The following is a 17,411-nucleotide window of genomic DNA, read 5'->3' on the forward strand; positions in this document are numbered from 1 at the left end:
GCTGTTTTCGCCCTTCCCAGATAAATAGAGAGGATCTGGAGCCAGGTAAGAAAGAAAAATGGGCCTTCTCCCCCCCCCCCGGCTCTCCAGAGGCAAGAAACAGCCTGTTTCCCTACTTCTGGTGGGCCCAGAAGGCCCGAAAATCAGCTGGCCGGCACGTGCATGCTCCCCAGAGCTGAGCTGGCGTGCCCACTAATATGGCTCTGCGTGCCACCTGTGGCACACGTGCCATAGGTTCCCCATCATGGGCCTAGATGATGAGATAAAAAAATAATTGTTTCACTGTGTTCGGTTCCATTCTGATCCAATTCACTTGGAATACCATGTCCAATTCTGGGGATCATTGTTCAGAAAAAGACAGTGGAAACCTTGAACAAGTTCAGAACACCTCAACAAGATATTGGGAAATGTAGCCTCCAAGCCCTGTGAGAAATACTTAAAGGATCTGGGTAAGTTTTGTTTACAAAATAGGTACATGAAAAATTATATGAAAGCAAGGTTGTCACACAAAATATGGAGTGGGAATATTCTGAGTTGCCCAGAGGGCAAGACCAGTGGGTTAAAATTAGAAGGAAATAGGTTCAGAGTAGACATTAAGAACTTCCTGACTATATGAGCCGTTAGCCAATGGAACAGGCTGCCTTCTAAAATAACGAGTTCCTCATTGCTAGAGAATTTCAGTCAATGCCTGGAATGTCAACTCCCCAAAAATGATATTATAGATCCTGCGCTAATATGGGATTTGATTAAATAACATCTAAGGTATCTTTCAACTGTGTGAATCTATCATTCTACCAACATTGCACTCGTAAATAAATTCTTTCTCATCAAGGAAAGGGATCTGAATAACCAGGTAGAACACAGATCAAGCATGAACTAGCAGTGTGCTGCAGCTGCCAAAACAGCCAATGCACTATTGCAGTGGTCACCAACTAGTGGTCCGTGAGAAAATTTTGGTGGTCCGCAGAAAAATTATTTGCATTTTTTATATTGCATTAAATCAGGGGTCCACAAGCTACGGTTCCTGGGCTGGACATGTGCAATGAATGGTTGTGTTGCTGAAGAGTCTCCCCCTTTGGGGTCTTTTTGTGTGGGTTGGAGAGGGGCAGAAATTCCAACTTGGTGCGGAGCTTTGGGCAAAGGCTAGAAGGAAGTGCCGCTAGTGGTGAAGAGCCAGAGGACCTTGTTCCAGTGAGACCACATCATGGCCTGGAACTGGCTGATCATCTCGGCACACTGAGCTTCCAGGTGCCGGTACCTGACCCAAGCACAGGTCTTCCCTCTGCTTGGAAAGCCTATGCTTGTAGTTCTCAGTGAGGTGCTTCTGTTGAGCCTCTTTCTTGGTCAGATCCAATTTGAACTGAGCCAGCAGTTTTGCCAACTCTTTCTCGTGGTGGCTGCTTAGCTCCAACAACTGCTTCCTATTGGGGCCCTAAGGAGCCTGGGGAGGTGAGGAGTGGCTGGGAGGGGAGGGGAGAGTAGACGCTGGCAAGGCACCCCTCCACGTGAGTGACATCGAGTTAGCCACGCCCACCCAGTCACATGACCACCTAATCACACCCACCCAGTCAGTCATTAGGCAGATCATATTAGTGGTCTGCAGGATTTAAAATTATGAATTTAGCAGTTCCTATGGTCCGAAAGGTTGGTGACCCCTGCACTATTGGGCTGCATCAAGTATAATACTGAATTCATGAGAAGTGACAGTTCCACTCTACACAGCACTTGTTAAATTTTTTCCAAACCAATGTGCAGAACTTATCAACATTGGAAACATTTACAGGTAGCTCTGATTTAGCCACCACCATTGGGACTGGCAACTTGGTCACTAAACAAAGCAGTCATTCAGTGAAATGATTGCAATTGTATTTACAATTTTACTTCAGCTTTCCTTTGTTTTACAACAGAAGGATACAATGCCAAATAGTGTGGGAATCCAAATGGCAGGGAAGGTTTCTAGAACTTGACTTGTAGGGGAGCCAGATTAAAAGACAAGTCTTATAGCTTTTTTCTCTGTACACACATACCTCACCCTTTGGAATGTTTACCTCAGCCCTAGGATAATTATTAAGGAAAAAATTAATGTTTGTATTTACATTCATTGGGGAGGGATTACAAGAGAATAAGCAGACACACAATGAAAAATACACAAAGTTCACAAATTTGAAGAGAAAAGGCAACTCAGGTCTGAATCCAATTGACTGAGTGAAAAGACTGGGCGGACGGAGACAGAGTGGGCGTCAGGAAAATGGAATGTGCTAGTGCTAGTGTTTACCTAGAGCACTTAGAAGTACAAGACTTTATTGTGAAACTGATTAGGGTCTTATCAATTTCAGTCAGCCAAGTATTCTAATCAAATAATTAAGGTCACAGAGCTGAAAACTTTTACAGACACACTGCATTGGGGAGAAAAGCAGTTCCCGAAGAAAATGCTTGTTTAGGGTTTTGGGGGGGAGGAATGGATTAGGCACAGGACATAAATACTGATTGTAATGGCAAACATGACTGAGAGAGAAAGAGCCACTGAGAAGATTGTATAGCCAGGCATTGATTTCTGAGAAAGTATATACACAGGCATTGAGTGTAAGATTACTTTTTCACTGTAGTTATAATTGCAAGCTATCACTGCCTGAGGCTAAATGAGGAGTACCAGTAGATGCAATTATTATTGCCCAAAGGAGGCATATCAGTTACTGAAAGCAAAAGTTCAAATACTTTTGCTACACAGAGATGTAGAGATGTGTGTGTGTGTGTGTGTGTGTGTGTGTATGTACATATACATACACACACACACAGTGTATGTGTATAAGCACTACTACTACTGTTTGATATAAATTTTTTAGTGCCCAGAATTAGTGCCCTGCTTTTAGCAACACAGCTATTCAAGAAAGTTTTTAAGTGGCTTACCTCTTTGCAAGGGCTCACAAACTGTGTTCGTGCATACCGAGTCAGCATGTGAACAATAACAACCTGTCCCCATTCTTCCACATCAATTAATAGATTACAGAGCTTTCGGTAGTTCTTGTGAATCAGATCTATTCTGTCTGGACATACTTCTTCAAATGCCATCACGACACTCCCTGCTACAAGCTAGAGAAAAATAATTTAAAACACATAAAGGGTCAGTAATTTTGACTAAGAACCTTATTCTAAATTTAAACATGATCGGCTCGAAGGCAGGGCTGTCAAACTTGCGGCCTGCAGGCCGGATGCATCATGCACTGGCCACACCCACTCCCAGTTTAGCGAAGGGGGGGAAGTTGCAATACAACACATGACCACCCCGTGACAACGCGAGTTTGACACTCCTACACTAAGGGATAAGTGAATTATCAAGAAGCAGGAAAGAAAACAATACCAAAGAGGTCTGCTCACATATAATTGCAGAATTACATTTTACACCTTTAGTATTACCCATGTCTTAAAAATCTGATTTTTTCCCAGAAAGTGCAGCAAAACCAGAGGATTTAGAAACTGTCAAAACCAAAAAGGTGTTAACAGCTAGGTGTTAACATCTCTACACAGATTACATTACATGATTCCACCATTTATCAGTTTCTATAGTTCTTCCAAATAACTGCTGACACGTAGAAGTCTGCCTTAATTTTTGCTAGCTTTCAAGTTCAAATAACAATATATGTAATGCCTGCCAAAATTTTGAGACATAAACTGTAACTTTTGTAAAAACTGCTTTGTATTACTATAGTTGCTTATAACTTATGTGCTGAAGTCATGTTTTTGTTTTTCAGTGAAAAATTACTAACATTACAAAACTCGTTATTAAACATTTGATTTGTAAGCATGTAGAAACCTACAAGAAACTTGGCCAGTAGAGTTTTATCAAGTCTAAATCAAAGCAAATCAACCTGATTCCTTTTTTTAAAAAAAATAGGGTGACTCATTTAATTGGTATAGAGAATGTGGTGAACCTAATTCATTCAGTTAAGTTTCTTATGAAATTTTAGTAGGGAAGATGACAAAAAGTACGGTAGATTATGTCACGTTTAGATGGCTAGAGAGATGATTAAACAATTGTATGAAATATTAATGGTTCTATGCCAAGATGAAAAGAAGTGTCATATGGCGAGCCACAGAGTTCTATTCTAGAACTTCTAGTACATTTAAAACTGATTTGGAAGAGGGATCAGAAAATATGACCATTGCATATCACCACAACTTTTGCACTCTGCATAAAGGTAATAGCAAACACTTAAAGGGCATATCAATCAATCAAGAGGACTTTGACAGTCTAGAACAGGCCTGTCATACTGGCGGCCCACGGGCTGGATATGTCATGCGCAGGCCATGCCCACCCCACCTCTGCAAAGGTAAAAAACATTGCGATACATCACGATCCATCCCGTGACATGATCAAGTTTGACTCCCATGGTCTAAAACAATGGGCAGAAATTAGCGAAATAAAATCTTAAAAAGTAAAAATCTGAAATATTTTTGCTAGAAAAGGAAGTATCAAAGGCATAAGAATGAAGACTGTGGCAACCATACACTTTAGTCACCAGAATGAAAACTTCTTTATTTCAGTCAATAACCAACATAAAACAATAGTGAAGCAAAAATACTAAATCAGTCACTAAAACAAAATTCCTTACTCTGCTAAGATGCAAATATTTGTTTCAATGTTAGACCCTTTCTCATCCAACTTAGAAATAAGACTGTAATTCCTTTGTTATAAGATAATTTTACCACTAGGGTAGTACTGAAAAAGAGCCTTTCCCCTGGTCAGCTCAGAAGCAAACAGAACTGACAGCAGAGGAATCAAAGTTACTATACTCCTTCCCAGTCTCGGTTGCACCTATTTGAATTTCTTGTACCTATCATTGATCAGGACAATCATTAAATGTAAAGCTGAGCCTAGAGAGCACCTTCCAAAATAATTTGCAGCATACCAGTTTGTCCTATGTAAACCACTCATTTTTTTTCCATTTTTTTCTTTTTTTTTCTTTTTTGTGGTACTAATTATTTGCAAGGAACCTTTCAATGTTCCACAACATTTAAAATTCAAAAACAGTTGCAAATACCATGTCTTGCCTCTGTTAACTGTTAGTTAGAATATAACATAATGACTTGTCACTGTGCATTACCTATTATCTTTTCCTTAACTGCTGTAATTGAATTTTGTTTTGTTTCAAACAACATGCTATGCAAAACAGATAACCTGACAAGGCTTCTATATGAAACAACTGATACATATGCAGTTAAGCATGCATGTGAAGGTTTCTAGCTGAAAATTAATGTCACATTGTAGCAGAGAACTAGGAATCCGCATTTCAACCTCTAAAATTTCCCCAATGATTTAAAATAAGCAATTAAATAGAAATACAATTTACTGAAATGGTACTTTCAGAAAAAATATTAAATACAATGATATTCATGTTACAGGTTTTCCCTATTTTTCATTGACATCTGCTTTATTAATATGCACCTATTATTACAACTGAAAGAAAACAGCTCAGAATATAGTTCTGCTATTATGCTAAACAAGTTCCAAATCCTGTGGGGATTGTATAAATTACCAATAACTATAAACGTGACGTTGCATTTATTGTCCTCAGCCTTGCTCCATACTGGAACCTGCTGGTCCCAGCATGTATAGAACTCATTCCATAAAAAACAGAATTGATTATTTGTAAAGAACTAAAGAAAATGCAGTATACTTACATTTATTTTCTATCACATCATTTGTAAAGGGAGGGGGGGGGATTTCATTTTTAAAAATTTATTCTACCTTTTTTGTTTCTTTACCAAATGTTTTTAATATTTCTTACCTTGACTGGCTTTATCAATAATGCTACTATTACGATTAGTACCAATTATAAAGATAAATTAAATATTTTACTTAAAATAACAAATCTTAAATACAAAGGATTGTGTTCTTTCATTTGTTTTCACACACAGTATCAAAGATAATCTATACTTTTAAAATTTTATTCTTTATAAATAAGACTTCTTAAGCACTTATTTCTTTGCTGAAAATATAAATTCTATAAAACTAACTGTTCAAGAAATTGACAATATGTTTACTGTATTAAACATAAAATTTTAAATTCATAATTAACATACAAAGAATAGTATTTTCAAGGAAGCTGTTAAATAAAGCTATGAAGATGAACACAATGAGACATCATTCTGGACAGATTTCTACAAATTTGTACAGGAGATTGCTCAGTATGTTATAAAAATAATATTTAATTTTAAATTACCCTCTTAAAATATAAATGAAAAAGTTTATAAAGGTATCATTGACAAGCAAGATTAAAATTAAAAATTAGCTTTACTGGATGGGAAAATATAAATCATTCTTACAAAACTTGCAATGAGCTCATCAAATTCAAATGCAGCTTTCCATTAAGGTTTTTTTATATATTAAAGGAATAAACATGGTTCATTTGTCTTTCACGGGTTGCCATGTTTTTCTGTGCTGTTGCTATGAACTTCAGCCATTATCTGCGCTCCAAGGTAAACTACATGAACCATCAACAAAAGTGACACCCAATCTATGGAGTTCATATTTTCTCCAGATTATCTATGCTAGTTGACAAGCTGGTAATGAAAAAAATCACACTAAGCAAATGGTTCTCTAATAACAATAAATTTTCTATAAAATTATGAAGGGTACAAAATGTTTCCTTGCATCTATTTTGTCATGAATTCTAATTAATGCTGCAAAAAACCTGAGAGTGCTGGGTCATCACAAGAAGTATATCAAGGCTTGATTGATACTATGGGGCAAGTTGGCCTACACTGCCAACATTTCCTTCTTTTAAATTAATGGCCATCCCACCTACCCTAATCATATAGCTCAAATTATATTCCTCTTCTTATTTCAATTTTCTGAAAGCATGGAGGCTGGTAAAGATCAGTCATTTATCTTCTAATAGCTGGGTAATAGATCTATCACAATATAGCATCTGCAGAAATTCAGGTGTTACATTCCTCCCCCCTCCACGTAAATCTTTTACAAACATTGAATTAATATCTTTAGAAGACACTAGATTATTCATATATCTAAGCATTACATTTTACACATTCTCTCTTGCATATTTGTTACATATGTTAAGGAATATATCTGATTTTGCTCCATTTTCCCCAAAACAATACTGTACATTAGAATTTATCAGCAATTTTAATGAAAAAACTATTAAGAGTAATAGTAATAAAATAAACACATGTATGACCTGCAAATTTTTAGACTTCCCAGGAGTAAGCTGCTACAGATAATCCTATTTAGTCTTCACAGGGTACATGGATAGCCACTTTATTTTAAACGAAATATACACTTTAATCCATAGCTGCAGACCCAAAAAGGCCAATAAGCATCAAGGAAGCTGTATCTGTGGAATCCCTGGGGCTCTCTGAGCTTGACTGTTTGCAGAAGTTTCCTTACCTTACTATGTAATGTCATCAGTGATCACATCAGAGCACTGATGATGTTACCTAATTGGGTAATGAAAGGTCTGCAAGCAAGTAACCAAACTCTAAGAGCACCAAGGACTCCATAGTTCAACCCTGAACTATGTATTGCTTCTTCTATTGGAAGCTATATCTACTATGACATACAGATAGACCTCTACACTGCAATTGTGCCCAAAATTTCCTTTGCTAATGAAAGCAGTTGTTAAGGAGTCATGCCTCATTTTATGACCTTTTTTTGCCATAGTGGTTAAGCAAATCACTACAGTTAAGTGAATCATGCAGCCGGTTAAGTGAATTTGGCTTTTCGCATTGACTTTGCTTGTCAGAAGTTCCCTAGGAAGGTTACAAATGGCAATCCCAGAACCCCAGGATGCTGCAACCATTGTAAATATATGCTGGTAGACAAGCATCTGAAGTCTGATCACATGAGTGTGGGGATGCATTAACAGTCATAAATGTGAGAAATACTCATCAGTCATTTTTTTCAGTGCCATTGTAACTTTAAATGGTCATGAAATGAATGGTTGTAAGTCCAGGACTATAGGTACTGTAAACTATGAGGCTATGTTTCTATACTCAGTTCCATAATTTTAAAATATTCTTCCTACAAAATCTATAGGACTCCAAAAATAAAGGTGTCTAGAATGTTATTTATGATTTTTTTTCTATTTTCTTTTTTGTCTAAGAGATACGAAATGATTTAAAATGGATAAAATAACAACTAATCAATTTGTATGGAATGCAACATTCACCTAAAAGCCAGGATTACTTTAACCTTAGTTAAAGCAGAACTAAATAATTTTTATTCTGATGATATTTGCCAGTGATTAATTATGAGAATTTTCCAAGGAAGAGGGTATCATTGAACACTATTTAGAATATGGTTTCTTGCCTCCGCTTAACAAGGACTGGTCTACCCTAGCTGGTTCCTGAAACCATGCTGTTGAATATAATCTATAAAGCCTTAATAAAGGAATTACATAATTGACATATCCACTGCAATCTAAAAAAAGCTATCTTAAAAATTACCTCTAAGCAATTTTGGACAGAACTCTTCAGAGCTTTCAATCTGTTAATATGTTTAGGATCCAGTCATTCAGAGAGAGTTGATAATAGTATGGTTTATTTTATTTTGTTAGCTTTATGGTTCTTATAAAAATATTGTAAATCAATAGGATTCCATGTGTATTCAAAGGCAGGATTGTAAATAAATATATACAAAGAAAGAAATAATAATGAGTGGTAATGGGGAAGGGATTTAAATATTCACTAATTCATATTGTATACATTTAATTTGTAAATTACATTTATTTGATTCAGACTTTCTAGACAAGACCACAGTGGAAATGAGAAGAAATTATTAAGATACCAGCAACCAGCGTATCTGCTCACAATGTCAATCTTTTTCACAATAAAATAGCGCTTCTAGTTCACGCTAATTTTTATTTTATTAGAATTTTGTCCCATCTTTATTACTGTATCAGTAGCTATATCTAAAACTTGAACTCTTATCCTGATGAGTTTTATGCTTAAAATGGCTTAATTTAGGTAAAAATATCACAATTCTAATTTCATTATAAAGCTTGCTAATTTTTATTGCTTACCGTGCTTTTGTCTTTCAAAAGCTTCTCTATTACTTCGATTAACATTTCTTTTTGTTCCGGATCAAGACTAAAAATTTAATATAAAAAATGTCAGCAGATATTAGAATAGAATAGAATAGAATAGAATAGAATAGAATAGAATAGAATAGAATAGAATAGAATAGAATAGAATTCTTTATTGGCCAAGTGTGATTGGACACACAAGGAATTTGTCTTGGTGCATATGCTCTCAGTGTACATAAAAGAAAAGATACATTCGTCAAGAATCATAAGGTACAACACTTAATGATAGTCATAGGGAACAAATAAGCAATTTGTTGTTATTTGACAGATATGGGCTAAATGTATATTATAAGTAGACTAAAAGAAACAAGTGTAATGGATTCCATTCTAAGTTATAATATGGATATAAGTCTACTGGACAATGAAAAAGAGAAAATTAAAGAAATTTTATCAGAGCTTTTTCAGCTGCTCAATAAAATTGAACTTGTCACATACAGAGCATATATACTGTTCTTCATCTATGCTGAAACAGACAACTTAATCAAAGTAATTTCATTGATTTTTATCACCATTAGCATATGGTTCTTATCATAAACTTTGTAAAACTTCATTATGCTAAATATTAAACATTTCTTATATATTAATGGTTAGAGATAACTTACCTGTAAAGTTTCTGAATTGCATGGGCAGCATTTTTTCTAACATAAGGTGATAAATCAGCTGATGCTTCTTTGATAGCAAGCATCATAATTGGAACAATAATTGTCACTCTGATACTTGATAGCACCCGCAAAGCACTTGCACGGATCAACTGATTATGATCCTAAAACAAAAATAAAATATAAATAATCTTTAAATAAATGCCACTTATTAAAGGCATACATTTATTTTTGTTTTTTTTCCTACTTTTTTATCCTAACATCTTATTTTATGACATAGTTCTACAAAAAAAATCAAAAAGAATAATCTAGTCCAGCCACTGTAGATATTTATCTAATAATAGATACAAAATAATCAAAACTTGTTTTAACTTTTAAATTCTTCATTAGATAATTAAAACTAAGGTAGATAGAACTGCCTATATTTAGTAAAATATACACTTAGAATCATAATTAATTTATTGTGCTTTGCCCATTAAATCTTTTTGAGAAAAATGAGAACATCAAATCACTGAGCAAATTCAACAATTTGTAACAACAATTTTTCTTTGAATTAGAAATACTAAAAAAATATTTTTATGAACTGTTCATTTTTCTTGATTGGGAGACACAGAATTTTGTATAAAGTGAGTGGTTATATAAATGTTTTATAGAGTAGAGAAAGATAGAGTAGGATAGGATAGGATAGGATAGGATAGGATAGGATAGGATAGGATAGGTTTATTTGGTCAAGTGTAATTAGACACACAAGAATTTGTCTCTGGTGCAAAAGCTTTCTGTGTACATACAAAACAACATAGTAATGATGATACCACTAAGAGGAGGTAGTAGAAAAGATGAGAAGGATAATAGTAATATAGCCATACTACGTAGGCATATGACAGTACTATGGGAATTAAATGTTCAGCAAAGTGATGGCACAAAGGACAACACTGTCTTGTGTCTAATTGTTTTGGCATGCAATGCCCTGTAGCAGCGTTCCAGGGGGAGGAGTTGAAACAGTTTATTTCCAGGATGTAAGGGATCTGTAGATATTTTCTCAGCCCTCTTTCTGACCCGTGCAGTATGCAGGTCCTCAATGGAAGGAAGGCTGGTTGCAAGTCCCAACTATCCGTTGATATCTATATCTGTCCTATTTGGTTGCTGGACCAAATCAGACAGTTATAGAAATACAAACAACAGACTCAATAATTCCTCTGTAGAACTATATCAACATCTCCAGGGGCAGTCTGAACTTTTTGAGTTGACGCAGGAAGAACATTCTTTGTGGCGCCTTTTTAATAATGGTTCTAATGTTAGGTGTCCATTTCAAATCCTAGAACCCAAAAACTTGTTGGGTTCTCAACTCAACTGTTGTTACTGTGCTGTCTAATATAGTAAGAAGTGGTAGAACAGAACAGCTCCTTCTAAAATCCACTCTCATCTCTACAGTTTTAAGTGTGTTCAGCTCCAGATTGCTCCGGCTGCACTACAGGATCAATTGTTCAACTTCCTGAATATACTGTATGCAGACTGATCACCGTCTCGAATGACACCATTGACTGTTGTATCATCTGCAAATTTCAGTACTTTAACAGATGGATCCTTAGAGAGGTAGTCATTGGTATTGAGAGAAAAGAGTACTGGAGAGAGCACGCAGCCCTGGAGTAGGGGGCGCCTGTGCTCATAGTTTGAATGTTCGATGTGACTTTACCTAGCTTCACCTGCTGCTTTCCATCTGTCAAAAATCTTATAATCCACCTATAAGTATGGACAAGCACAGCTAATTGATAAAATAGTTCTGTGAGATGTCACCACAATCTGCATTACAGATGAATATACAGGCTATTAAGTCCAGAAAATACACCATAACAGTTAAAAACAACCATATAGCATTTCTATAGCTATTTTTAATTTTGTAATTCCTAAAAACAGCAATGCCTTTCCCCAAGATTGTGCAACTGCCTTTCACACTCCTGCTATATATAGTGTCTGAAAGATCTCATTGCATTTTATTGTCTTTGCATTCCTTCTAGAATTCCACAGCATCTGATACATAGTCCAAATAGGATAATGCTTAAGCAGAAGCAGTTATGTAACATACAGTTGCAAGAAAAAGTATGTGAACCCCTTGGGATTACGTGGAGTTTTGCATGAATTGGTCATAAAATGTGCTCTGAACTTCATCTAAGTCACAACAATAGAAAAACACAGTCTGCTTAAAATAATACTACACAAACATTAGATGTTGCCATGGTTTAATTGAACATAACATGTAAACATTCACAGTGCAGGGAGGAAAAAGTATGTGAGCCCCTAGCCTAATGACTTCTCCAAGAGCTAATTGGAGCCAGGAGTGAGCCAACCTTGACTCCAATCAGTGTGATGATATTGGATGTGTTGCTGACAGCTGTCCTGCCCTTTAAAAACACACACCTGTTTTGGGTTTACTGGTTTCAAGAAACACTGTCTGATGTGAACCATGCCTCACGGAAAAGAGCTCTCAGAAGACCTACAATCAAGAATTGTTGACTTGCATGAAGCTGGAAAGGGTTACAAAAGTATCTCCAAAAGCCTTGATGTTCATGTGTCCACAGTAAGACAGACTGTCTACAAATGAAGAAAGTTTAGCACTGTTGCTACTCTCCCTAGGCGTGGTCGTCCTGTAAAAATGACTGCAAGAGCACAGCGCAGAATGCTTCATGAGGTAAAGAAGAATCCTAGAGTGTCAGCTAAAGACCTACAGAAATCTCTGGCACATGCTAACATTTTTGTTGACACATCTACAGTAAGGAAAATATTAAACAAGAATGGAGTACATGGGAGGACACCACAGAGTAAGCCATTGCTGTCCAAAAAAAATAATGCAGCACGTTTGAAGTTTGCAAAAGAGCACCTGGATGTTCCACAGCACTACTGGCAAAATATACTGTGAACAGATGAACCAAAATTGAGTTGTTTGGGAAGAACACACAACACTATGTGTGGAGAAAAAAAGGCACAGCACACCAACATCAAAACCTCATGGCGGAGGGAGCATCATGGTTTGGGGCTGCTTTGCTGCCTCAGGGCCTGGACGGATTGTTGTCATTGATGGGAAAATGAATTCCAGAGTTTATCAAGACATTTTGCAGGAAAACGTACGACCATCTGTCCGCCAACTGAAGCTCTTCAGAGGATGGGTGATGCAACAGGACAATGACCCAAAGCATACAAGTAATTCAACAAAAAAATGGCTTCAACAGCACAGAATACGCCTTCTGGAGTGGCCCAGTCAGAGTCCTGACCTCAACCCGATTGAAATGCTGTGGCATGACCTTAAGAGAGCGATTCACACCAGACATCCCAAGAATATTGCTACACTGAAACAGTTTTATGAAGAGGAGTGGTCCAAAATTACTCCAGATCGTTGTGCAGGTCTGATCTGCAATTACAGGAAACGTTTGGTTGAGGTTATTGCTGCCAAAGGAGGGCCAACCAGTTATTAAGTCCAAAGGTTCACATACTTTTTCCTCCCTGCACTGTGAATGTTTACATGTTATGTTCAATTAAACCATGGCAACATCTAATGTTTGTGTAGTATTTTAAGCAGACTGTGTTTTTCTATTGTTGTGACTTAGATGAAGTTCAGAGCACATTTTATGACCAATCCATGCAAAACGCCACGTAATCCCAAGGGGTTCACATACTTTTTCTTGCAACTGTATAACAAGTATAATATTACAGTTTATTTCAGTAGTCAATATTAAAGAGTGTATAAGGCTTGCATACTCTAAAGTTGTTACCAGAAATTTGATTAAAACTATGTTATTCATTCCAGTTTTCTATAAATCTTGTATTCCCCTCCCTGTAAACCTTCACGTTTCTAACCCAATTAGAGAAATAACAGATTTGATATCTGCGGAGGGCAATCTATTAGATCCAATCAGATTGGATTCAACCATGGTGACTGCCATTAAAATACCACTGAAAAATTCTCTTCCCTGCAGCCCTAAGTACAAGTCTGTAACTTTCTCTAGAGGAGTGAGAAAACCCTCCCAAGCAGATCTGAGATCCTGGCAAGGGGCTGAAAGAGAAGGAAACTTCAGTTATACAAATAGAAAACCACATCTGCAAAACTGGGTTTAACCACTTTCAACTTTAAAAATGGCACTTTATATAAGCAATAAAGCAGATTACTGGTAATTTCAGAAATAAAATGGTATACTTTTGGGTTTTGTCTGTTGAAAATTATCTACAACTTTATAAAAACAAAAATTGCTTCTCGTTTAATTTTACTCACTTTCAGAGCACGCTGAAAGGTGCTGATTGACAGCAGTGCCAGATCCTGCTGTTCTTCTGCATAACGCATCAAATAGACATATACAAGTTTTTTAATCTGAAAAACAAATCAGTTCATTTGGACATATTAAAATTTGGTATCATCCACAAGAACATCCAATATGGCTGTTTAAGATTGTTACATTATGGACATTCTATATTCCCTGCAACATGATATGCTTGCATTTTATATACAGAGTTTCTAAACAGGTAAGTGACTAAAAGTCTACAGCTTACAAAAACTACAGTTTAGTTAATTTCTAAACAAAGCCCATGTAGGTTTAAATGAACCTGAACAAAAAATTGATTTCAATTTTAAATAGATCATAAGGAATTGTAAAAAAAAAAAAAAAAACTGTAAAAAAAACTTCTAAGTACAGTTGTGCTATAATTATTGTCACTATCTGAAGAAATATTTCTCTGTCTATTCTGCCAAAAAGCAACATATTAAATCACAGAGGGTTATAAGGCTTTAAATTATTTGTTGTTGTACTATGAACAAGCAGCAATCAACACTGACAACAAGAGGCCTGTATAGTGAATGACTGCAGGTGTGCAGAGAAAGCCTCTGTTCCTTGAAACCACTTGGAGATCAGAGGCAGGAGAACTTCAGTTTCGTGACTGCACCGTTCTTTCATCATTTACTTTCATTCAATGTTACAGCATTCGTCCCTTTAAAACTAATAATAACAGAGCCACATTAGAGTTGAGGAACAGAGGCAGTTCTGTTTAATTAGTTTATCAATACAAGTATATCAAACTTCATGAGTTATTGACTAAACCTTTTGTTATTTCTGCTCTAAACCACCAATTATATTTTAAGGTCACTTTCTGCATCTTTTAATGTGAAGCCTAAAATTAAGTGTAGGGCAATTCGCTGTTTATAAAAATTAATTTGACTAAACTAAATGTCCTTGACTAGCTTTGAAATTCTTGTTCTGCCACATGGTCTGTAACTTGATCTTTTTCTAGAAATGTGATGGTCAGAGAGAAAAAAAGGAGAAAACCCAATGATAAAAACACATTTTCTCCTTTTCAAGTACTTTTCTTTACCTTTCAGGTTTAAAAAAAAACTGAAAAAAGAAGTATGAAATATTTCCCAATATTTTTATTTAAAATTAAATATAAAAGTAAATAACAAAAATCCTGACTCATTTTAAAAAATAGACAAATAGCATGCAAAGGGATAAAGAAGCCTACATCAATACTAGCAAACTTTTAATTTCCAGAAGGCCAGAGAATGATAAACTAACATAAAGGATTAAACCTGAGAAGAACAGCTGGGTAGAAATAAATTTTAAAATATCCCTACAACAAAATAGATTGTAAATGTATGGCAGATATGGGGTGCTAATTTTAAACTGCTACAATACACTTACCTCATAGGTTTCAAGCACTACTGCAGATTTATATCTTTGATTAATGTATCTTAATGCCTATTAAAATCTATAGACAACCAAACTACTCTGAGAATTTCAACATAACATGCATTGAAGATTGTCAGAAGAAACATATTTCAATATTCAATTCACATGTTGTTGGAAAGTGTACAGTCCAGCAATGTGTATTTTATATGAAATTGTTCGTAATACAGTCTAGTTTCTTCCACAAAGATACTTATAATGTTTGCTTAAAGTAAACGTTTTAAGCTATCCAGAAACACTGAGAGGTGAGATGGGTGGTAAATAAATCTAATGAATAAATATGTATTTTTATAGTCTATAAAAACTGACTGAACCAGACTGAAGAGATCTTAGCATTAACTCCTACAACCCAGCATGGAAGAGATTATTGCTGGCTCTGTGTTCACAACACAGCTGTACAGTACTTTGTATTTAGTGCATAATATGCAGTTTCATAAATCATGATAATACCATGCTAACACATTAACATATTCCATTAATTATTACAAGCAAGATGTGATGCAGTGTTTGTAGCAGGCAATAAAGCTTTGCTTTAGTATCTTTCAAAAGGTAGGCAAACATTTCTGCCCTGGTTCAGAATTAGTTTAACTAATGTTTATGTGAGGGTACATTAACTCCTCCCTAAAATGAAATATGAATATATTGGAGGACTTCTATTTTGGGATAGTAAGCTTATATGTTGGCTGGCTCTAATTTCTCAGTACAGATATGAAGGAAGCTGATTGGCAAGGAAAGAGGAAATAATTTTCTCTTAGGAAGAACCATATGGTTATTTTAATATGAAATATTCTCACCTTAGTGAATTATTGTTTCATTATTCAATTTAGATGTTCATAACAACATTAAATGGTTTATTAAATATATAATATTTGTCTGAGATAAATCGTTTGTTCATAATTCCAATTCTAAACAATTGTTCTCATAAAAGGCTAATAATCATACTTTTCAGATAAATTTGATATCATGTTATAAAGATTATGAAGGATTACTTTTGGATATGCAGTCTGAATAAAAAACCCACTACATCTCTTACCTCATAAATTCCTAGTTCCATTACTAGAAGCCAAACTCATAACACCTAGTGCATTGTCAATAATAAGATATACAATAAAGTACAACAAACTACATTCCTCTTAATGATGATGGAGGGAGAGAAAGAGAGCTTGCTGAAAGTAGCTCCATGCAGTATTTCCCATTGGTTTTAAAGTAGCTCATATGTAAGGTTGATTTAAGCTAGTGATCAGAAACCCCTAGCTTACAGGCCACATGTGGGTCCTGAACTACTTTTGTGCACCTCCTATCAAATCATCCCACTGAAAGTGCTTCCATTGATTTTTCATGGAAAATAAAACCATGAAGGTATGTAAGCTTTAGTAAACTGTAGCAAGCTAACCCCCCACCATGCCCTAAAACACTCCACTTTACTCACCTGCATGACTTTAATTAGTTTGACATCTGTTGGGACACAAACTCTACTATGCATGTTTCTTCCAGAAAACTAAAGCTGAATGTAGTTGTAAGATCCTATCGGGGTCGGTCACCAGGACCAGAGGTTCTGTCTTCTGAGCTTTCGGACTCATGCTGGAGCCCACCTTCAGGGAACTTCTCTTTAGACTCTGGCCCCAGTGACCAACCCAGATTGGATCCTGCAAAAATTATCCTGGGATACATATGTATTTTCCTTCATTCGTGAATGTAGTTGAACATGTATCATGAAATCAGAGTTTAATAAACTCAGAGAAATGATGAACGAAATTCCACAGAAGGAGAAGGCAATGGGGAAAGGAACTCATTATCAGTGGAATTCCTGAAAAATAGATGTTAAAATATATACAGCGCAGAAGAATATCAAGGATTGCAGAAGCAAACATGACCACACAAAATTCTTAGTAAAGATCCGAATAGAAAAAAATATATCCATAAATTGATGGAAAGAGGTATATATCACCAAGGAAAACTACAGAGATTTTCCAGAATTGTAGAAAAGG

At 35.7% G+C, this 17,411-nt stretch overlaps 1 protein-coding gene across 3 annotated transcripts in view; it reads right to left on the reverse strand.

Moving 5' to 3' along the window:
* The window catches only part of AP3B1 (adaptor related protein complex 3 subunit beta 1), a 164,253-nt gene that overhangs the window by 109,754 nt on the left and 37,088 nt on the right, over positions 1-17,411 (reverse strand). For all 3 annotated transcript variants that reach the window (XM_070938829.1, XM_070938830.1, XM_070938831.1), the window contains exons 4-7: positions 13,962-14,057; positions 9,704-9,864; positions 9,039-9,105; positions 2,908-3,090 (exon numbers count right to left, since the gene is read on the reverse strand). In XM_070938829.1, coding sequence (XP_070794930.1) covers positions 2,908-3,090; positions 9,039-9,105; positions 9,704-9,864; positions 13,962-14,057 — 507 coding nt within the window. The remainder of the gene's footprint in view (positions 1-2,907; positions 3,091-9,038; positions 9,106-9,703; positions 9,865-13,961; positions 14,058-17,411) is intronic.

Source organism: Pituophis catenifer, unplaced genomic scaffold, assembly GCF_029215685.1.
Source record: "Pituophis catenifer annectens isolate HBS135680 unplaced genomic scaffold, rPitCat1.0.hap2 SCAF_2, whole genome shotgun sequence".
In the NCBI taxonomy this organism is placed as follows: Eukaryota; Metazoa; Chordata; class Lepidosauria; order Squamata; family Colubridae; genus Pituophis; species Pituophis catenifer.